Source organism: Glycine soja, chromosome 11 (genome assembly GCF_004193775.1).
Source record: "Glycine soja cultivar W05 chromosome 11, ASM419377v2, whole genome shotgun sequence".
In the NCBI taxonomy this organism is placed as follows: domain Eukaryota; kingdom Viridiplantae; phylum Streptophyta; class Magnoliopsida; order Fabales; family Fabaceae; genus Glycine; species Glycine soja.
In genome coordinates this window covers 49,654,796-49,678,741 of record NC_041012.1, presented here as the reverse complement: position 1 = coordinate 49,678,741, position 23,946 = coordinate 49,654,796, and the positions used below count along the sequence as shown (strand labels likewise).

Below are 23,946 nucleotides of genomic sequence, written 5' to 3'. Positions count from 1 at the left end.
GAACAGTTTGGTACGGTTCAGATCAACGGGTTACTCATTTAAATTTAATTTGTTTTCTTAAAATTACTATTTTATATCATGATTCATTCAAATATTCAATACAATTAATATAATGCTATCAAATATCTGAAAGTAGTAAAAGTGATTATTTAATATTATCAACATAGTATTTTAAAATAGATTAATACAAATTAAAATAAAATATTCTTTAATGAGATTTACTATAATAATATAAATCACAATTATTTCTTACAAACTCATTTCTTATCATAAGTTTTGTTACAACTTGATTTGTTAAAACAGATGAACTAAATATGATTTATTAATATTATAAACATGACAAAAAAAATTATGAAAAAAGGTGATGTATATGAAAGTAATATATTAAGAAGTTTCAACACTAGTAGTCTCAATGCGAGTCCCAATATCAACCATATTTAAAGCCAAATCAAAAACAACTGTAAAAAATTTGATTGATTTTGATCTATTCTGTTCGGTATTGATCGGATTTATAAATCTAAACTCGTGACTCAAATCCATACATGAATGATTTTGATCGGTTCAATTCGATTTTGACTTAAACACATGAATGATCGAACCCAAACTATTTGAATCGATCTGGATCAATTTAAATTCACAAGTGATTCATATCGTCAACAACCCTAAATGGATAAACCATTCACCTAAAGGATGTCGTGTTTAACTTTTTTTTTTCTGTTATGTTATGGCATGTGGGCTTGCTCCTTTAAGAGGACCTTTTCCAAGGATAGGAAAACAAAACATTTACTAGGTCATATCACATGGTAGACAAATAAAGGCTGAAGTTTCCTTCAATCCATATAGTATTTTAATTTCTCCATTCTTTTTTTTCCTGCATTTTTATTTTGATATATAAGGAAAGGTATTTAACATCGTCAGTACTTTATTATTTTACTTGCAGAAAGTGATGAGAGTGTTTACACATTAAAAATGTGATTTTGAGACTTGAGTTGGAACCGAGATGCAGCTTAATACTTTGTACCTAAAATTATTTAAAAGTATTTGAAAGACTTTTATAAAGTGAATTTGCATGTGAATGTAAGTAAAGATGTATTTAACTTTAAATGTTAATGAGTTAAGGTTATGATATATTCAAATAATTTACATTCAAAATATTTTTAACTTCCTAATATAATATTCACTATTATTTCTCCAAATTATAATAAATGTGTACAATATTTAAGAATCAGTTAAAGATAAAAATATGCTTGAGAATATAATAACTAATAGTATCTTCAACTTTTTTAAATGGAAAAATATATAGGAACAATACTTTTTATATGAAAGTGGGAAGATAAAAAAAAGAGGCTATAAACTATCTTATTTGGATACCTGAGAATATCGTTATTTTTCAGTTTCTATATTCCCTTTTTACCCGTCTCAGATTTTTTTATCTGTTTATTTAATTTTTTTTAAAAAAATACTTTTTAATTACCCTATTGTCTTTATCTAATTCTTAAATACTTTACAGATTTTTCATAAATGAGAAAGAAATAAAGAATTTATAGGAAAATAATAACCATTTTAGTTTTAATATAAATAGAGGAATTTGTTTTAGCTACGTTAAACAGAGATATTCAATGTTATATCCAGAGCGGATATACATAAAATGAAACAAAACAAATTAATTTCATAAGTAAATTTGTTTTATTTATAAGTTGGGCTTTTATTATGTGTCCATTGGTATCGGGGTGATAATAGGTCACATTAGGTTTTTGGTTAAATAAATTAGATTAAGAATTTTATAAAAAAACTAGCAGAGAAATATAGGTCTTGTCGTCTTGTGTATTCACATTTCTACTGTGTTATATTATTTTTATATTTATCATTTTTTTAATTGATATGTATATTAATTTTAGTTCAATATATTTTTTAATACATATTCATTTATACGATTTTTTATATTTCTTATATTATTTTTTGTGCATTACACATAGTCTATCCTATTTTAGTAGTACTAAAAAATATCAAGTTTAATAGTCAGTGAAATAAATAGTTACCTTAATTTTTTTATAAAAAAAAATTCTATAAAATAACATGAAGAAGAAGAGCATAAGGTAAAAAAAAAAAACCTATAAAGTGTAAGAGTTTTTTTTTTTCGTGCTTGCTTGACAATTTCTTTGTTCTATTTTGAGAATTTTCTTTTCAATTTTCTAAAACTCTTAAACTATCGACATTAACCACTTACGTTCCTTTAATGCTTGTCTCATTCTTTCTGTAAAGTAACTCATAAGTGAACATGATAATCAGTTTTTATCTTGTTAACTATTCGTGGATTCAATCTTCATAAATAAAGCGCTTGGGAACATTTAGGTGGGAGGATAATGTCAGAATCATAATCATCCACATATGATATCTCTTCATAGTTGTCAAAACCGGTATTGCAAACTGTCACCTACCATGTAGTAATGTAGTAAGCCATACATTATTCTTCTATACCCAAGCCAAATATTTCAAAAAATATATAAAATTGCAAACTTCTCAAGACCTTGGCATTGAGACCACCCTAGTTAGAAAATCAAATAAGAGTCTTACTCATGTTTCTATGTCATATATAACAACTATGCAAGAGCTCTTCTTGTGAAACTTCTAGTACCCTTTTTCTATAAGAAAATATGTAATCAAATGGCCTACAATATGGATACGTAGAGAAAGAGAGAGAAAGAAACAAATTGCATATATCAGTAAATAGCAGTCACCTGTAGTGGAGAGTATGCATTTCTTTCTATATGCATACTAGGTAACCTGGTATGGGAATTTTAACATTTCTAGCTTAGCTGCTAGGAGTCCCCTATAATAGAATTCAAAGTTTTCCAGACATCGTCCTAAAAAACTTTAGCATTTAAAGGAATAAACATAATGATTGAGCTTTACTTGCAACTTAAAAGAAAATTCCTTTGCCAATTAAAATGGCCAATTTGATTACCATTTACCATCTCTTCCAACCATTTCATCTAATAAAAATAAACTTCTTCTTATTCTTATAATTACAATCTTGATGTGAGATAACCATATATTAAAATACTCAAAATTATCCTTCAATAGTAAACAAAAACAAACCTTCATGTTGCTTGTGGTATACACTTAAAGAACTATTGGGATTCTATTATGAACTTTGTCTAATGCATCATTGCTTAATGGATAATAACACGAGGCAGTGTTTCATTAACCTTTATTGTAGGTTCAAGACTGTAAAACCAAATAATAGCATGTTTTATAGCAAATGGGATGAAGAATAAAGGACTACAACAAATTAAAAGTCATTGCTTCATTAACAACCCTCCAGCTTAGGTTGGAAATAGTTGTCCAACATGACATACACACCACAAACTGTCCAGATGTTGGACTACGCATCCTAGGATAAGCAACATCAACTGCCTCAAACATTGATTAATTGAATCATATTCCTCGATCCTTATTCTTCGTGTATATCCAAGCATTTGATTGAGAAACATATAGGAAAAAGAATTTGTATCAAGAACTCAGTCAAAATGTAAATCACACTTTGGGGTATAATTCTACAAGCTCTTATTGGTTTTCACCTCATAGCTTCTGAAAAGCAATCTCCCCATTAGATGAGTCCATTTGATATAGCTGACTACTATTTAACACTCAACTTATTAAAATGCAGTTGCTCAAGCAAAAACCCAAAAATTAAGGAAATAAATATTCATTATAGTATACTATGATGAAATTAAAAGTGAATTGAAATATAAGGCTTGTTGGAAAAAAAACAGGAAATGGGAAAGAAAATGGTATATGCGAAAGTTTAAATATTGGCTTATCTTAAGAATCGATTAATCAACTGATAAGTTATTGCAATCAATTAACCGGTGCTCTATGTCCAATATTAGAATAAAGACTTGGGCACATCAAAAAATGTTTTAGCAGGAGCAAAAAAATAACTTCCAAGGATCATAAAGCATGAACATTTTCGTATCTTTTCTGAAACACACACACACAAAAAAAAAAACATTTTATATGCAAACTATTAAGCAACAAATTGTAATACCCAGAAATTGATAACAAAATTGAGCCAAAAAATAATCTGAAATTGAATAGATAACAGGAGGACCATTTAGCAAGAGAAAAAAAAGAATAGAATGAGAGATTGAAAAGAGGGGTTAAAAGAATTTAGAAACAAGGAGCATACAATATAACCTGGAGTTCAGTTTTGGCCTAGGCTCATCAACAAACAATGAAACCCCTTTCCTTTTCTCAAGTGTAGGCTCAACTTTCCTTCCCAAATTCTCAAAGAAACCAAATTTAAAATCTATATTTAGCCCTTCACATGCTTCAGTGAGTGAGGATAAAAAAATAAATAAATCACAAAGATAGAAAAAGAGAAATAAAAAACAATCATTCGATTCAATTACAGAAAAAGAAAAATCAAAATCAAAGAATTATCTCTACAAACACATTCATACTGAGATTTCATTCTCCGACCAAGATATGAGGATTCCATGTATTTAACCCGAACAAGATTTGAATGAATCGACAGAGTAAACATGCATCATCTTCCACGAACCTGTTCCCAAGAATCCAAAATAGATTAAATTTTTATGAAAGTAAAAGATGATAAACAAACAAAGAAAAACATACGCAACATCATGCATGTACGAAAGAGAAATCATTAGAATGCAAATGCCAAATAGAAGAAAGAAACTAAGAAAAGGTGTGAATTCTAGAATCATCATCATTTTTGCACCATATAACTGCGACCCATCATGAATGAGAATGATTGGATGTTGAGAACAAAAAAATAGTGACAATATGAATGAGAGATAAAAGTATAGCATAATTGAAAAGATAAAATGGTGGAGAGATAGGAATATATGGGGAGTTGAATGGAAAAAATGTTTCCAACACTCTCTGTTGGGAAGAATACAAAAAAGAAGAGTGAGTGTTAGTTTTGTATGTATCAATTTATTTAACATTCCCTAGCATGATTTCAAAAGAGAGAAGATGATTTCAAAACAAACGTGTACTTTCCTTGAATTTGTATAATTTTTAAAAATATTTAAGGGTATAATTGTCTTAAAAATATAGTAACCAAAAAGTGGTTAACAAAAGGGATATCTTTTTTTTTTTTTTATCTATTATTATAGATGTATTTGGTCAAAAAAGCTATATTTAGGTCATTAAAAAATCTTTAGATATAACAATATCATATGTAAATAATAATAATAATAATAGTAATAATAATAAACTATCAGAACATAAACAAATAAGAATATATTTTTAAAATGGACAAATAAAAAGAGTCTAATGTAGTATTTATGTTCTCTTTCATTTATAAGCTTCAAAGGAAAAAAATTCTCATCTTTTTAAGAATTAAAATAACAATAATAATTGTTTTTTAATTATGTAGTTACCATTATTTAATTTTAAAATATTTAATACATTTATGGTAAATGAAAGAATTTCATAATAAGAAAACTAATATAAATATATTAAGAGAAAAAAAGACTATACATTGATAGTATAAAATATAGTCATTCAATCGTAATTTATTATATATGATAAGTTTGATTTTTAAAATAATTATTTCAAAATAATTAAAATGATGATTTATAATTTAATAACAATGTAAAATTATTTTATACCGATAGTGTATAGACATTAAACTTATATATTAATTGTATTCAATGTACCAAAATATTAATAGAAATGCTGACAAATATATATCAAACCATGATTTTTGTCCAAACAAATTTTGCATTTTGTTAATTACAATAATATTTATGTTACAAAATTGATATAGCATTGATACTCTTTTTACTAATCAATATATTATCTTTTGCAATCTGGTTAGGTTAAATGTGTTTGTATTTATGATTGGATATTAGATTTCCAAAAATATTATTTTTAGGAATAATATTTTTAAAAATCTTTTATATTTATGTTTAGTATTTTTATATAGTTGAAAATACATGTCCAGTAATACTTGATGATGATAAATAAGATAAAATAGAATGATGAATGAATGTTTAGGAATAAGATTTCTCTAACAATAATATTTTTTACAATAAAATATAAGTTTGGTTTCCTATTTTGTTAATTTGTAATTTTGATTCTTATCTATGTAAAATTTTATTGGGTCAAGTTACAAATTGCAAGTAAAATTAGTCTCTCACCAAGTAAGTTAAAACCTATGCTCTCTGATTCAGGAAAAAAAATTATTATTTTGATTTTCTTATTTTAAGATATAGACATTCGGTCCTCCAGTTTTTGAAAAGAAAAAAAAAGTATTTTTGGTCCAATCCTAATTTTTTATTTACATTTATTTCTTTATTTCTTAAATAAATATGTTAAGACTAAGGTTCAATTATATCAAAATAAAATATATAAAATTTAAATTAAAAAAATTACATATTTTTTAAAAAATTAGGGACTAAATATTTCTATTTTAAAACTTAAGTTTAATTATTCATTTAGTTCCTATAATTTCCCAACTTATCCCTTTTAGTCTTAGTCTTTGTAGTTAATAGGTAGATTTTTTAGGTCTTGGAGTTTACATTTAAATTCCTAAAAAGTTTGTCGTCATTAGTTAAAGAATTTTAACCGCAAAATCCTTTTGAAAATTAAAATGTAAACTTCACTTATTAAAACTATATGGACCAAATGAGTAATTAAATCCAAAACTTAGAATGGGAAACAAAAATTGCAAATTGGGTAACATGGGAGACCATTTTTTATTTTAGCTTATTTTAAAACTTGAATAAATTGTTTGAAGATTTTAATGGTCACTATTGATATAATAGTTAGATTGTTGGTTATCATAAAAGTTATTTGTTGTATCAATAGAATGCTAAGAAACTCTCACATATCCTTTTGTCTCTGGTGCTAAAAAAATGAAAATAGAACAAAAAATAATAAAGAATGATCTAATTTTGCTATTTGTAATGACCTAAAAGTACCTTTGGTAATAGCACACCACAATGTGTTTTTTTTTTTATTTTTAAAATCGGCGTTGGTAGCAATAGGATGTTAGCCTCGGATGAACAAGCATGTTTGTTCGCTATCACACACAACAAGAACAAATAATTTCTTCATGGGCTAGATTTGACTATTCAAATTATCTAAGCAGTGTTATAACCATTAAGTTTAAATGGAGGTTGAGAATGGAAATGCAAATTTTGGATTAAAATAAAATTATGGATTTTCAAAAATTAAGGACTAAATGTTTCTACTTTAAAATAAAAAAAGAAAATTATCTATTTGACAAAATATGAGACAAAAAGTTATATTTTAACTTATTTTAAAACTTAAATAAATTATTTTAAGATTTTTATACTACCATCAAATTATAAATAATTGTTGATATAACATTTAAAATAATTATCATAAAAATCAATAAATTAATCATGTTGAACTGCAATTAGAGAATAATATAAAATTATTTTACAATTCATAACCTATTTTTTTATTTAAAACATACACCTCTGTAATAACATTTTATTTCTTTCAAAAATAAATAAGAAAAATAATATAATTAATCTGCAAAGACATTTAAATTGTGATTGGTATGTTATATTTATTTCTTGTTTAGATCGCATTAGTGCATTACAAACTTGGATTGAAGTCCGTTCCACCGGGGTGAAAAATAAAATAAAACTGAAGTACACGGTCCACGCAATAAAATATGCAATGTGTTAGACGCACTTCACCTACTTTTTATGCTTTGTTTACCCATTTTAATTACCGAGACAAAATAACCATTACTCATAGAATGATAGAGTTTGGATTATTAATTAGTACACACAAAATTAGACAAGTGTAAGTGTAAGAATAATATTATTTTTATTTCATATTTATAATTTTTTTAATTTTCTCTATAGTCTATTGCTCTATCATATATTTTTTGTCACTTCTCCTTATATTTCTCTTTTTGTTATAAAAATGCTGTAAAAGAATGAGAATAATGTTTCTCTTCTTCTATTGATGCTACTATATTACATATTTTTTTTTTAAAAAACTTTTATCGCTCAAACTGACACATTTCAGCACACTAAAATAAAGACTTATAAATAATAGTATTTAAAACACTTAATGAGTCGACACTTGTCGATATATATATCCTTAATTATGCAAAAATGATAGGAAGTTCATGTGTTTGTTCATTCCATTAATCATATGTTTGTCATGGTCTCGATCGAGTAAAGTTGCATGTTTTGCGAATCAACAAATACATAAAACAAAATGAGAGAAAAAAAAAAAGAACTTGTAGTTAGACATTGTTGTTAAGAAATGGATAATTGACTATAATTATTTACATTGAATGAGATTGGCTAGGACCTTTATTTTTTTTTTAAAAAAAAAAAGATTGACTAAGACCTTTTGCTTAAAAAAACACTCAAATGTTAGTGTTTTAACATTAATTGAAAACTCTCGTCCCAATATCCCATCCTCCTCAAACCATGGATAAAAAAGATAAATGTTATCTGTAAAACAAATTAGCAAATTATACAAATAAAAAAGAATGAAGTAAGAAATATAATAAATGATATATATATATATAAAAGTAGTGTTGTATAAATTGTTATAAAACTAAATAATACATCAATTATCACTGGCGTGTTTAAATCCTCGAAACACAGTTTTCACACCAGGAGTTGCAAGTTAGTTATAAACATGAGATTCTAACAGAATTACGTAACTCTTGCAGAGAATTCATGAGTTGAAGGATTCTTTTCTTCTCATCTTGAGACTTGAAGTTCAGGGCTAGGGGAACTAAGATTTGAAGCACCAAATTTACGATGGATTAATCAGTTATGCCTGTTGTTTTGTTTTCTCCATATTTATAAGGTAGACTTATAATTCTGTGCTAGTGGACGAGAAATCCTAACTTAAATTCTTTATAAACTGAATTTTCATTCTTAACTAAGTTATAATCTTGTATTTAATTATTTGTTTCTAACCATAATGTCTTTATAAATTAGCAACTCAATTATTTTTTCACCTTTTCTTACAGTTGAAAAATTGGAATAATAGTAATTAAAACTGAAGCAAAATATATAGCATAACTAATGATGTTATAGGGATCGAGATTAAAAAAATTACGAGACACTTGAATTCTCAAATCTACACTTGCTCTACTTATTTTTTTAAAAGAATTTAAAGTTTCTAATCAGGAAAAATGGTTAAACTATCTAGAAATTAAATTTCAACCATTATTGTAAATTTAATCTTCATTTGCGTTTTAGAACTTGAATGAGAATATCATTTTAGTTGCTTGAATCGAGGGTCTCAAATATTCATAAAAAAACGAGGGTCTCAAAGCATCATTACCATGATGCCACTTACATAATAAGTTATGGCCCATTGTAGTTTAGATCTAGTTTTACTTGATTATCCTTTCACTATCACTTTAATTTTAACTTTTATACTCAAAGCCCTCATATTCAAGGCTTAACTAAAATAGCCATAATTTTGAAATTTTTTTATCTAATTTCCAATTTCGAGACAATATTTTTTAGGGGTCTTCTAAGGTTGAATTTAGTTGGATTTAATTAAATTGGCTAATTTTTTTTTGAAGTAAATTGAGTTTGTGCAAAAAAAAAAATCCCATCTCAACCCAACCATAAACCGATTGTTAATCAGGTCTCAATGTTTACAAATTATTTTTTATTTTGTAAAAGTTAAATCTTTTTAGAATAATAATTTATTTTTACCTAAAGATTTATCAGCATGTAATGAATAAATATATTAAAAAAACAAATTATGATAATATTTGACTAATATAATTAATTATTTTAATGTTAATATGATATTTTGTTGTATATAATGTGTTTTGTATTCAATAATTAATTTTTATATAATAATAAATCTAATTATATGATATGAATTGTGTCGGATTGAGTGAAGTTTTTAAATAATAAAATTCATTATCCAATCTGTATGTAATAAAACCTTAATTAAATTGCATAAAATTTGATTTGAATACTTAAAAAATTCAGTTTAATATAATTAAATCGTGTTAAGTCACGAATTAACCGTCACCCATAAATATCCTAATATTTTTACCAACTTTGTATTACTTGTTATGAGTAAAGTACTTTGTTGAGTAATACATAAAACAATTTTAGTACAGTGTATTACATTTATTTTCTTGAAAGATTACATATTATTTTCCCATATAATTTTAAACACTTATTTTTATATAATCAGGAGGTGGAGGTGTAATTTTTAAAAATACACTTTTTTCTTGCAAGAGATTCAATATGTTACAGTACAATCAAATTAATGCGAACAAATCTCTTGAATGTGATAAGCAATTAGGATCCTATTAGGATTGTTTTTTTCATAAATATTTATAGAGAAGAAATTGAAAATGTAAAATAAATTAAATCTTTCTCATAAGTTATAATCAATTTATCCTCTTAAACTTTTATAGAGACTTTTTCATTTATCTTCTCTAAAAATTAAAATGTATAAGTTGATCTTAATTTATAAAAGATTTTTTTTTATTTTACATTTTATTCTCTTATCCTATATAAATACTTATTTAAAAATTTATCCAAAGAGAACGAGTGTCTTCAAAGTTATTTATCTTTTATATAAAAATTTAATATCATTATGAATTTGAAAGATTAAGTGAAAATTTAAATATTATCATTATCAATTTTGAAATATTGTTTAGAATTTTCATTTTATTTTTAAAATTGTAAAATTAATAATAGTAGCTCATAACTAGTTGATGTTTAGCTTTTCAGGGTAATATTAATTATTTTTTTCATTTATATCTCTTATAAAATTAATGATGAACAATAAAATTTATAAATAAATTAATGATAATATAAGATTAATTTTGTAAAATTATTTCTTTTTTTCATCTATTTATTATTTTTTCTTTGTATATATAAAATAATATAGGACTAGTATTATTTTGGAACAGAAGGAATAATAATTTATATATTTAAACATATCGAAACATAATACAGATAGTAATAATACATTTAAAAATACATATTTTTAATTAGAAGAAAAACAATGCAATTTAAATACATATAAAAAAGAGACTGTAATTTACTGAACAATTTAACCAACATATTTATTGTCTCTTAATTAAGTACAAAAGTTTATTTAGTTTTGTAAGATGACTGTTGGGCGCAAAAAAGAATATCTAATTTCCTTTTTCGTTTTTTCTGGGTTGATTATACGCCTTTAGACGTTTATAACCTGCTTTCAAATTCTTAAAACAATCCGAAGCACATGTAAATTGATACAAACATTATTTAACTCTCGAATAATAAAAAAACATCGAATGCGGTCCAAAACTTCACACTATTAATTTGTTTTTAAAATGCAATACTTTATGAGAGAAAAATATAATTTGACCAAAACGGAAGTTCTCAAAGTCTGGTTTGTCGTCTAAACAATACTATACTTAACGCCTTAACGCGATGCGAGGAGAAAGTTTTTAGGTGACCAATGCCACCACTATAAAATTAAAGGTCTCCTCGACCAACTCATAAGATAGTAGTATTATTTTGGATTACTGTAAAATATTTATTAATAATTATTTTTTATTAAAAATTTATAATATAGTAATAATTTTTTTTATTAAAATCTAACTGTCTATTAATTTATTTTTAATAAAATTAATTTTATTTTATTTTAGTTTAGGTCACATATATTTTTTATTAAAAATAATTTTATTTAAATCAGTTAAGATAATTATTATGATCACATATATTTTATTTTATTTTGGTTAAGTTAAAATATATTTATTAATGATCACATATATTTTATTTTGATTAAGTTAAAATAATTTTAATTTTATTTTTTTAATCAGCATTTAAAAGATATTACAAGTAACGGTTATTGAAGATGACAAAAGATACACTGTACTAAGACGTTGTAAATTAATAAGTAATGAAGTTGAATAGAAAGAAGAAAGAGTGGGAAGCAAATACTACTAGTACTGGTCATAAAGTATAGGAAAAGATCACATCCATGCAGTAGTGGACTGCAACCTAGCGTTTGAGTTGACTCAGAACAAGGAAGCAATAAATAACTTCCCAATTTTATTATTATTATTATTTCCCAGAAATCACTCTCTTCTTCTGCACTTGGACAAACCCTAAAAGCCCATTCAGCTGTGGTTACTGTTTTCTCTAGAAAGAGAAGCTGCTGGAAATGTACAAGAACCAGCTTCAAGAGCTGGCCCAGCGGAGCTGCTTCAACCTGCCTTCCTACACGTGTATTCGGGAAGGTCCCGATCACGCGCCAAGGTTCAAGGCCACCGTCAACTTTAACGGCGAGATCTTCGAGACCCCTCACTACTGCTCCACTCTCCGTCAGGCCGAACACTCCGCCGCCGAAGCCGCTCTCAATTCCCTCTCCCACCGTGGCCCCTCCCATTCCCTCGCCGCTAAGATCCTCGTGAGTCATTGCCGCTTCTACTTCTAGGGTTTCTTTTTTTCTTCCCCCCCAAATTCATGTTTGGCGCACTCTTTGCTAACATGCGCCTTCTCATGAACTTATTAATCTCTTTTACTGCTTGACTGATGCTAATGTCTTACTTTTTTATTTTGATTTTTTTTTATATTTATGCGCAAATGTTGCTGGTAGTTATAGAACTTTGATCTTACCTATCAACCTAAGATTATAAGCTAAAATTTGCAGTTAACATATATAAATAATCATCCGGAAGTCGAACTTGTTTCTAAAATTAGAAGTGAACTTTATAGCTTGTGAAAAGTTCACTTGCTGTAAACTTTTGTAGTGCTTTTTTTAATATCTATTTGTCGATATGAAAGAAAAATGTGTAATGTTTGAACCACACCGCATTGCATGGTATTATGTCTTGATTGTACCTTTAGTAGCTTTTTGTGCACATGCTTATCGTGCTCTCAATTTTTTTAGGATGAGACTGGAGTGTACAAGAACCTTCTACAGGAAATTGCGCAAAGGGTAGGAGCTCCATTGCCTCATTACACAACGTACAGGTCAGGCTTAGGACATTTACCTGTTTTTACCGGGATAGTAGAACTGGCTGGAATCACGTTCACTGGTGAACCTGCCAAGAATAAGAAACAAGCTGAGAAAAATGCAGCTATGGCAGCTTGGTCCGCTTTAAAACAATGTAAGTGGCTGCCAAACTTTGGGCTGGAAAGTTAATTGTTTTTCCTTAGGAATGTATGACTTCATGTCAATTTGTTCTATCAGCATAGCATTATATGTGTCGTAGATCACAAAATGGGACAATGGAAATACCCAACCCAAGCTTGTTTCCCTTATTTTTGTCACTCTTATAACGCACATGGTAAATGAACCTGGCTGATAAATTTATCTTATGGTTAAGTGGTGGTGTTAGGCTTTGCTATTCTTAGCCGGTTCCAAGCCCGGATAAAAGGAAAGGGTTGTGTTAGGCTTTTGACAGCCAACGTAAAACTTTGTCGAATCTGTATGACATGGATCAATTAGTTGATCCATGTAGCCGACCCCACCTAGTGGGATAAGGCGTTGTTGTTGTTGTTGTTAAGTGGTGGTGTTCTAACCACTAACAATCGACACCAAAAATTCATGTGCTACTGTAATTTATTTGTGACATGGGAAGATACTAACAAGCCTTTTTAGATGCCTTTTACTCGTCTATTTTAGTTCCAAGATAATTTGCTTTAGAAGATATTATGTGCCAGATAATTTACGCCTGTCTTTTTACAATTAAACCACTTTTCATCTCCTGTGTATTGGAGTCTGATTTAGGATTCCTGTGTAAATGGCTGAATATGAATGGACAATAATTTTCTTACCAGTGGCAAAAGAGACTGCAAGCTCCTCAACTGAACCAGAGAACAATGACGAAGTGGAACAGATTACAATAGCGCGGGCTTTACTGAACTACCGTTTGAAGGAAAAGATGACTATGTCTAATCCAAATGCTCCCCTTCCATTTCATGAAAGGTTTCAGATTCAAAATCCAAGGCCAATCAGTTCTCAACCGCCCCCAGCCACTTCATCAAAGATCCTTCCCCTAATTTGCCAGAAGACAGCACCTCGAAGTAAGCCTTCATTGGCAACAACAACAACAAATGAAAGTCCTGGAAGCAGGCATCCACAGGCAGCAGTGGCAGTGACCAGTGACAATTCCAACCTGCCACAACAATCTTGTTCTCTAGAATGCCGAGCGACCCGTCCCCTGAAGTTTCCTGCAGCAGGAGCAGCACCTTATGTTCCCATTCGACAAATGAGACCATCTTGCCAACGGATTGCACCTCCGGTGACTATAAGGACAGTTGTACCTGCATTCGCTGCACCACCTGCCTCGGTGCCCCATCCTGTTATACGGGCTCCTCCAGTACGAGTTGCTCCTCCAGTCACTATTCGACAAGCTGTTCCATTATATGCTGCTCCCAAACAACAAGAAGATCTACCAACTGCTAATGCCTCGGGCCAGCAAGACAAACTGCCCGTTAAAATTCAGGAGATGGACAAGGCTGAGAACATTACACCAGAATCAAACTATGCGTAGTTTGGAGCATCTGAGAAATTGAAATTTACTGGAGTTGGTCTAATCCATGGGAACGCTGTCATGTTTTTGTACTTGATCCTATAATCAGTGATGATCCCTTCCTTTTTCCTGTTAAATGTGACAGTTGGCGCAGGTTGATTAGCATCAGCAGTTCAATATCTGTGAAATTCAAGAGCAGTTTGTCTTTAGATTTACTCATGTTTTTACTTTATTCAAAATCTTCTCATACCTTGTCAGCAAGTCTGCGAGCTTGATCATTGCTCGCATTTTCAATGTTTCAGTACTGCTTCACTCTGGAGTGCGAAATTGTTGTTTTTCAACATGGTTGGTAATAGTTATTTCAGAATTCAGAAGACAAAGATTACACATATCTCACAAACCGGGTAATAGTAAGTGGTTTTTTAAAAAATAAAAAATAAATTGAATTATTTACATATTTTTTTCACTATTTGTTTGATCATCTTAAATTTGAAAATATCTCTGGCAAAGAACAAGAAAACACTGTCCCGCGCTATTTCTGTTATAAGCCTTAATTTTGGAACGGACTACACATGACTTAAGTGTTCCATGATTGTTTGTTATCTACATATCTTGACCTGTTATTGTTAATTTAAAAGATTTCTTTAAGTGAAGAAATTATTTCTTATTGTTTCTTTTTCATTTTTCATTGGAGTAAATTTATGTGATAAGAAGAGTTTTTTAAAAATAAGATTTGTATCTTCTACAAGAAATTATAAAAAAATGTTTCTTAACAATAAAAAATAATATTTATTTAACACATAATAATATCATAATTAAATTATAATTAAGTAAAAATTAAAAAAATATAAAAAATGAATTTTTTTGAAGTTTTTTACCATGAGAGTAAAATTATATATGAAATTTTTATAATGATATAACATTACAAGGACTAAAAAAATACTATGAGAATTATAAAAAATAACTTAAGAAATCCTCATTCAAGATACTCTTAGAGTTATGTGTAGAAATATAGAATTAAATCCTTGTGCAGATTGACTACAATTAAATGGAACAGTATTTGGTGAAGTAACTCATTGGTCAGTATAATACGTAAACTATATACCTGATCACACTTGAACTATTTTATACATAATTACATACCCACATTTATTTTTTTAATTTATTTTATTATTTTTTCTCTATTTGGCCGTGATTTTAGTTGAGATTTTATGTTCTTCCTTTTTACCCAGTTATCCTTGTCAAGTTCTATTCAACTAATTAAAACATGCACTCTTAAAAGTAGTTCCAAGTGTGAGGCTGCATTAAATCAAAAGAAACAACTTCTCCACATGTGAGGTCATTTTCATGCTATTGTAGAATTACAAACCTAAAGACTTTCTTGTTTAAGATGAGATGAAAAACTATTCAAATACCTTTTTTACTATGCAGATCACCGGGATACAACAATTCTCAGATTCTATATTTAAAGAAGCAGAGCCTCAGACTGATAATCTGGAACCTATACTGTGTCAGAGACTTAAATGGACTGCATAAAGACTTACTGTGGGCTTGTTTAAATTGGACGAAATTTTAAGCTGAATCACTTTTCTTCCCAAGTTAATAATTATATCGAGACAAATCATCTTTTATATAACCATAACGATAAGAAAGTGCAATATTTCTCATGATTTGAGTCCAAAGATACCCAGAACATAGGCAGCGCTTGTTTCACAAAATTTTGATGGAGTGCTGTTAATATCAACATGAGAATATATATTTTTATGTTTGTTAGAAGATAATAAACAAATATTTTTATGCTTTTTTTTTAATTTTATTCTCATTAAAGGAGATAGGAATGTGGATTCCTGTGTGATAAAAATCCTATTTATTGGGTCTTCAAACTTATCACGCTTCATGTTTAGTTGTCTCCAAAAGTCTTTTTTTTTACCAACGTTTCACTCCAAATAGAGTTGGAAGTATTTATCCAATGGAAATATTAAGTAAAAGTACTTTTAAATAGTTTTATTCAAACAAATTTCATTTTACTAACATACTTTTGAACACAAAATATAAAAACATAAATCGCATTATAGTAAACTCATTTTCTTTTATCAAAATTGATTTATCAACATACTTTCAATTTAAGATTATGTTTACAAACTTTAATCCAAATATACACTGAGTTTTACAACTTATTTTCTTAAAAAAATTAAGAGTCTAGAAGATGTCACATTCAATCAACCCTTTTTCTATAGACAAATTTACTTTTATTATTTCTGATATTTTTAGTTAAATTATAAATATTTAATTCTAATTGGAGCAAAACAAATTAAAATTTTATATAATTAAAAAGTTGAAAATTTTTATTGTTTTTTTACACTCGAATTATGTTTTATTATTTCACTAGCTTATCTCTTCTCTTTTCAGTTTCGTGCAAAAGGCCTAAACTTAAATATAAACGGTGGATGGCCTACTAAGTCCAAGCCAATAAAAAAAAAAGTAACAGCATGGCATGAAAATGGGCTTGGCCCGTATGTGTGGTAGCCTAGTAGGTGGCTTGGTCCCAAATTTGATTCAGTAGGGATGACAAGAAGAAAAAATTCAAAAAAAGAAGAAGAAATAAAATAACATAAGAAAAACGTTGGTAATTGAAAAAAAGGTGCTGGGTGCCTTGGTGAGGTATCATAGACTTATAGTACTTGAATTTGTGCTTGAAAAAAATATTTATATTCGGCCTCATATTCGTTCAAATAGCAATTTTAATATTCATATCGGTACTGTATTCGTTGGTACTTATATATACCTGTTACCCCACTTTATTTAAATTTAAAATAAAATAAATAAAACGACTTACGCGGGTGGCATTTTGGAATTTAATTTTTTTTAGCTTTATTGAAATAAAAACTCTTCTTACCTTTTCTCCCCTTTTTTCTCTTATGCTCTTTTTGAATGAAATTGTAATTTCAAAGCTTTTTCATTCACAATGGAGATTTTACTTTTAGGAAACCAAACTCAATATTATTCGGAATAATAATTTATTAATTTTTTCGGCTAAGTTTGAGTTTAAATGAAAATAGACATCTTCCTCAAATAATTTTGAACTTGATTTAGGAATAGACCAACATTTAAATTCAAAAATGAAAAATCATTTTGATTTGGAAATAAATAAAAATAAAAGTATAAAAAAGATTTCTATTGTTTTGAATTTGATTTATTATGATTAGATTGCAAAACGTTAAAAAGATTTTCCTTATTCTGAATTTTATTTCTTAAGATTAGGTAAAAAAGATTTTCCTTTCTAATTTAATCTGATTTCTTACTATTAGATAAAAAAATATCTTGATTTTCCATTTGAATAATATCAGACATTTAATCTTAAAAGATATATAAAAAAAATCTTTCCTTTTTCTTGAATTAGGTTTCTCCCTACCGAGAAAAAATATCTATCATTGTTTGATCTTAAGATTAGGAAAAAAACAAAAAAAAAGAAAAGTTAAGAAAAATTTTCTTCCATTATTTTGATTTGGGTTGGACGGCACTTATAAAATCCACTGTATTCGTGGCATGTAACGAGGATCAACACCTTATCTAACGAGGTTGTCTGTTACATTCTTTCTTTTCTTCCAACCGTAGATGCTGTTGCAACCTGCGTTCTCTCCAAAAGCGTGCATGATCTCCATCAACCTCTCCAAAGAATCCGCTTTAGATGATACATTAAATAATGTTATCATATTGCAACCTGTAATCCTACAACTTTCTACCAATTGGATACCATTATCACTGCTGTGCAACACAGACTTGAACATCTTGATCTCTCTCTCTACCTTATATAAACTTACCCTCTGTCGTACTTAGCTGCAAAACTCTCGTGGTGTTTAAATTGATGCACTCACGTTTGAAAGCTTTTTCCCCTGTTAATATTCCTTTGCTTAAATTCCTGTGTTTGTGTCATGTTACTTTCACAGAATATAGACTTCTCGCTGAGCTTCTTTCTGGGTGTCTTAATCTTGAGGACCTGGAAGTCACTAATATATACATTCTTAGCCATGTAATTGAAGCAAAGTTTAAAAGTTGTCCAAATTAGTCAGAGTTTCTATGGATAAAAATATAATTCCATTGGAAGTTGTTTACAATATTCAGTTCCTGAGCATAGAACTGGTACTGACTACTTGATTTGTTTGTTCTTTCTTTCTATTTTGAATGAAGATGAAAATTTATGATATTTTGTTGTTGGGATGTACCTCTTACATACGGATTTCAACGAAGTCGAATTCATTGAAGAATTGATTCCCGAATTTTACAATTTAACCAGCAATGAATTCGGTTATTTGGAACATACTAATGACTGGCTGGAGGTGTTGAAAGTGATCAAGCATTGTACAAAACTTCAAAATCTTGTCATTAATCAGGTTTGCTCGAGCTTAATGCCTTCAAGAATGATTCATTTTTTATGTTGACTAATTTTACGTCATATATATTGTTAACAGGTTGAATCCCGTCCTGACGCTGATAGGAGAGAGTGGCAATATCCATTATATGTTCCTAAATGCATCCCTTCACACCTTAAAACATGCCGTATTAATAATTATGGTGGCCATGAAACTGAGTTTGAATTTGCAAGATGTATCATGTAAAATGCAAGACTATTACAGGACATGACAATCTGCATTTATTTCAAGACAAATGAACGGGAAAAGCATTAAATGATAAAATGTTATCCTTGTGCACAAGGTTTTCTTCAATTTGTAAACTTACGGTTAATTGTTTAGATGATAATGATATTTGGGTAGTTAGTTGCGTTATGTGATTCGTGTGAAGAGGCTGCCGTGGAATTTTAGGGGCAACCATACGATTTTCATTGATGGATTGCTTTGGGATGTTCATAACTGGTTTTTCAACCATGCTTCTGGGTATGCTGTGTTCATGTTCAGGACCAGGAGTGGCTTGGATAGCAGATTGTGGTTGCAGGAGAAGATTGCTCAGAAAGATAAAGATAGAGTTGAATTGTCCTTGTTGATCTATGCCTGTAAGAACAGGAGAATAAAGTTAAGAATCTTGCGAATGAATAGAAACCATATTATTCTACCTTGTCCTCTACAATTTTGTTTGTAGTTGTTCACTATAACGTTGTTCCTTACAATCTTGCGAATAAAGTTTTTTTCAAACTTCTTTCTGTTCATTTGCCAGTGCTTTATAAAAAATGCTATGTTACTAGTACTCCACCCGTAAATGCATAATTTAGCACTTTCATAATAAATGCATTGTCTCATAATTTAGCACCTTCTTAATATGGTAAATGAAGGAAATTTCTTTGTTTGAATTTGGTTAAAGGGACATGTTGGAATTTTTTTTTATAGAATACCATGTAGTACAAAAGCAGCTAAATTTATTAATTACATATTGACTGATTTTTTTTTTTGTATAGGATAACATGTTATCGATATAAAATATGACATAATAAATGTTTTGTCTCATAATTTAGCACCAAAACAATACGATAACATGTGGAGGAATTCCTGTATGGTTGAAGTACATTCCTGCATAAGCTTCAGAATGGATAATGGGTCTTTCAAGGTTGGACTTACAATTCCATTGACATGGTCTCTTCTATTGACTCAAGTCTGGAATAATCTGACATTGTCGGTTTTCATTCTTAGGCGGCGATGCAAGGTTTCACGCATAAAATTTTCCAGATGATGAAGAACGAGAAGTTGTTTCAATCTCATGGTGGTCCAATCAATCTCTCTTAGGTATGCAATTCCTTTCATTGTATGGCATAATTGAAGAAATACTAAAAAAAAGGAACAAGAAGATGATCTGGAATTCACGGGCTTTCATACCAATGGAATCACTACTAGAAGAGAAAGTCTCGATCTTTATTTGTTTTTCCTCTACCTCTCGTGTTTTATAGATTGAGAATGAGTACGGACCAGAGAGTAGAGGAGCTGCTGGCCGTGCATACGTAAACTGGGCTTCAACTGCAAGTATGGCTGTTGGGTTGGGTACAGGAATGCCATGGGTGATGTGCAAGGAAAATGATGCCCCACATCTTGAGGTGTGTCCTCTCATTCTCTTGTCTCATTTCATTCATTATATTTTTATTGAGGGTTGAATATGATCTGTCCAAATTCTCCATTAATTACCGCGATGATTTCTATTTGATTCTCATCATGTACATGGTCCATCATAAACACAATTGGTCATGTGGATTCTTTTGTATCTAAGTCAGAATATATGTTCACCTGCATTAGGTGAGGAGGAGGGACCTGTTATGCTTATATGTTTGGTCGTCAAAGTGGTGACAATATTATTGTGACTTAAGAGATTTTCTACTCTATGAGAAGCAAGAAGGAGAGGAAAGGATGGATGACGATCAAAATTGACTTTGAGAAAGCTTATGAGGATTTAGTCCGTGATACCTTGCATGATGTGGGCATTCCAGAGAATATTTGGGTCCATGAAAGTTTTATGGAATGCCAAGGCTTTGGAAGATTTTACTCCCTCTAGAGGTATTGGCTAGGGAAATCCGTTCTCCTTATTTCTTTGTCATGTTTTTCAAATAATTAATCTAACTGTGTGCCGGTGGAAACCTATTTCTTTGAGTAAACATAACTCTCCCATTTCTTATTTGGCGTTTGCAAATACTCTTCTAATTAATTAAATGTTTCAGTGGCTGAACCCGAAAAAGCTGCTTTTGGAGGAACAATTGTGCATTTAGCCAGTGAAACACAATTTTTCAGACTGCACTGAAACATTCAGTTGTCATTTTTGTGTTGTGCATCATAATCAAAGGAGATATAAGTTTCCATTATAGACAAAATGACATACCTGCATGTAAAACTGAGATGCAAAATTTTCATTAACAATACATACATAAAATTAATAAAATGAGAAGGTCAACGAGAAAATTGTTTTATACCTCACATTTAAGAATATCATTCCATGGATTGCCAAAAAACTACTGTTGATAGGCCACCTACTCCTGAACATACAGTCCGACCCCAATTTTTAGCTAGTTCTATTACTTTGTAAACCACATTCTGCAACATAAGAAAAAAAAAAGACAAAACTCCTCGTTAATTGACAAGCATGCATACATTAGGAAAGAAGTGTAAATCTAAATACATACCTCCCCTCTATTCACAGTGTATGGGGGTTGAAACTTAGTCCTGTTTACTCATCAACTTTCTGTCTTTTAGGATGAGGAGAACTCTTAAAGTTCTTTATTTCAAGTTTTAACATTTCCAATTCACTTATAGCATCTCCCTCTGGATTGCTCCCTTTTCACATAATATACAACTTCAGGTCGAAATTGTTTTTCCTTCACCTTTGCAATTAAGGAGTAAGTATTTTTTGGGCCTCCGAAAATGTCTCTTACAACTTGAAAGTCTGCAGTTTCCTTTGGGCCGGGTGGAAACAATGGAGCCCAGGGACACTTATCACAGCATGGATAGCGGCTGTTATTACAGGCCCCACACTTTCCTAAGCACAAAGATATATTAAAAAATATAACTAAATAGAGTCTGATCAAATAGCATGTTTTCAATTGAAGCTACTATGGAGGGAAAGTGAACATCTTTCAAACTTGACGAATTCTATGGTGGAAAATAAACTTCTTTCCCAACCACCATCGCAGTCACCCCCAAAACCCTTTAACAATAATAATGGAATCACCATCTTTTTAACCGTAACAGCAATCCCTCCATCACAAACAACAACATAAAACTAGATCCACCATGAACAAAAACTCACCTCGTTTACATTTGCAACCCCACAACCAAACAATTAAAGAAGAAAAATGTAGAAGAGGAAAAAATCGTATAACGAAATCCCTCTTCTCGTTCTTCTTCTTCTTCTTTTTTTACTCCTTTTGGTCCCATCTAATCTCTCACTCACGCACAAATCCATTTTCTTGCGGCAGAGGTGCGACGGAGGTGGTGAGGGAGGAGGCGCATAACCCCAATCACATAAATAAACCAACAATCAACCTAAAAAACAAATCAACACCAAAACAGTGATTGAGTTCTCATCGTTAAACTCTTCCTTGGTTTCATTATTTTTTATTTCTGGGAACGATTGATCGGTTTTAACTGTTGAGCGTCGCAACGCGTGCAAGGGTTAGGGAAAGGTTTCTGGTTCGAGACAGAGGGAAAGGGGTTAACTTTGTGGGGTTTGGTTTTGGGGAGGAAAGTGTGGCTGTGGTGGCTAAGGCAGAGATGGAGTGAGGTGCGGTGTGGCCGTGGTAGTGAGGTGGTCTGCGGCGGAAAAGAAGGGAGAAGAAGAAGAAGTGAGAGAGAGAAAACAAATGTTATGTCTGAAAAGACAGGGAAAAAAAAAAAAGAACATATTGATCATTGATATAAAACTACTCAGATCCGACGGTTGAAATTCAACTTTCGTATTGTGAGAAAGATCTTTCCTTTCCCACACTAGAATTCTTCTTGTTTATATCCATAGAATCTAGTCTAAGGCTAGCTGAAATATAAATTCCTTTTGTGCATCTTGGCCATTTTCATTATTAAACACATTAATATTACTGATTGAATATTTTTAAATTTTTTTTACATATAAGAATAGAAGATAAGGATATGACTTTTCAACAACTCACATATCATATTCAAATCCAATCAATTGAGTTTTTTTTAGTTTTTTTTATAGGAATCAAATATATTATGAAAGAATTTACAATACCTTATTCAATCAACTAAGATTATATTTAATCATAAAATTAGTTGAAAAATTAATGGAAAGTTAAAAATTAAATGATAGCTGAAAGCTTTTAAATTATCTTATTAAATTATAAATATTAAATAAAATTAATCGTTGAAGTAATTGAAAAATATAAAATGACATGTTATTTTAAGGATAAAAAAAGAAAATATAAAAAAATTAGAAGTTAGCATTGTAAAAAATATTTTAAAAAATTTACTTATCAAATCATAAAACTTACTTTTTAATTAGTAAAAAAAATTAAAAGTTTAGTGAAATAACTTGTCGAATATCGAATATAGTGTAAGTTACTTTCTGGACTAACAAACTAATTGAGTTTGGTAATATTTATTTTGTTTAATACATTAATTCATTAATTATTTGCCTACATATTTAACTAATTAATTCTCAACCAAACAATATTATACACATTGACTTCATTAATTAAAATAATTAAACAAAAAGGTCGCAGATTTTGAGCATATAGTCGCCCTTAAAATGAAAGGGTGAAAGATATACGATAACTTTCGATATTTAAGTTTAAGGGTAGATATGTTTTCAATTTCTCCACAATAATTTAAGACAGTGTATTTTAACGGGATGTATTTAGTTAGGATTTTAAAACATATTTTTATTAAAAAATTTAAGATATTTAATTAAGATTTTTAAATAATAGAAATAAATTATGTGATATTTAATTAAGATTATTATAATTTTTTAAAAATTTAATAAAGTTTATTGGTATTCAATTAAATTTT

The 23,946-nt window shown here is 29.3% G+C and overlaps 1 protein-coding gene and 2 long non-coding RNA genes across 4 annotated transcripts; 2 read left to right on the top strand and 1 right to left on the bottom strand.

Annotated features, from left to right (window-relative positions):
* Positions 1-11,941: 11,941 nt before the first annotated feature.
* LOC114372867 (double-stranded RNA-binding protein 2-like) lies at positions 11,942-14,868 on the top strand. The gene is made up of 3 exons (XM_028330417.1): positions 11,942-12,426; positions 12,910-13,129; positions 13,803-14,868. Exons 1-3 carry the CDS (start codon positions 12,181-12,183, stop codon positions 14,516-14,518), a joined length of 1,182 nt encoding a protein of 393 aa, XP_028186218.1. The 5' UTR covers positions 11,942-12,180; the 3' UTR covers positions 14,519-14,868.
* A 3,198-nt stretch (positions 14,869-18,066) lies between these two features.
* LOC114375530 lies at positions 18,067-21,106 on the top strand. The gene is made up of 5 exons (XR_003658780.1): positions 18,067-18,888; positions 18,967-20,053; positions 20,137-20,229; positions 20,391-20,534; positions 20,731-21,106. It is a non-coding gene; the product is annotated as an uncharacterized LOC114375530 (long non-coding RNA).
* Positions 21,107-21,142: 36 nt separating this feature from the next.
* LOC114375531 lies at positions 21,143-22,867 on the bottom strand. Of its 2 annotated transcripts, XR_003658782.1 has the most exons (4): positions 22,232-22,867; positions 21,609-21,961; positions 21,399-21,519; positions 21,143-21,319 (listed from the first exon to the last, which is right to left on the bottom strand). It is a non-coding gene; the product is annotated as an uncharacterized LOC114375531 (long non-coding RNA). The 2 variants fall into 2 exon arrangements; XR_003658781.1 differs by having other exon boundaries at positions 21,609-22,867.
* Between the last annotated feature and the right edge of the window lie 1,079 nt (positions 22,868-23,946).

What these genes read in the sequence shown, in the direction of transcription:
- LOC114372867 (XM_028330417.1), top strand. Translation starts at nt 12,181, where the DNA reads ATGTACAAGAACCAGCTTCAAGAGCTGGCCCAGCGGAGCTGCTTCAAC. An exon ending in CCCTCGCCGCTAAGATCCTC is followed by an intron (nt 12,427 to 12,909) that starts GTGAGTCATTGC and finishes CAATTTTTTTAG; the next exon opens with GATGAGACTGGAGTGTACAA. An exon ending in TTGGTCCGCTTTAAAACAAT is followed by an intron (nt 13,130 to 13,802) that starts GTAAGTGGCTGC and finishes TTTTCTTACCAG; the next exon opens with TGGCAAAAGAGACTGCAAGC.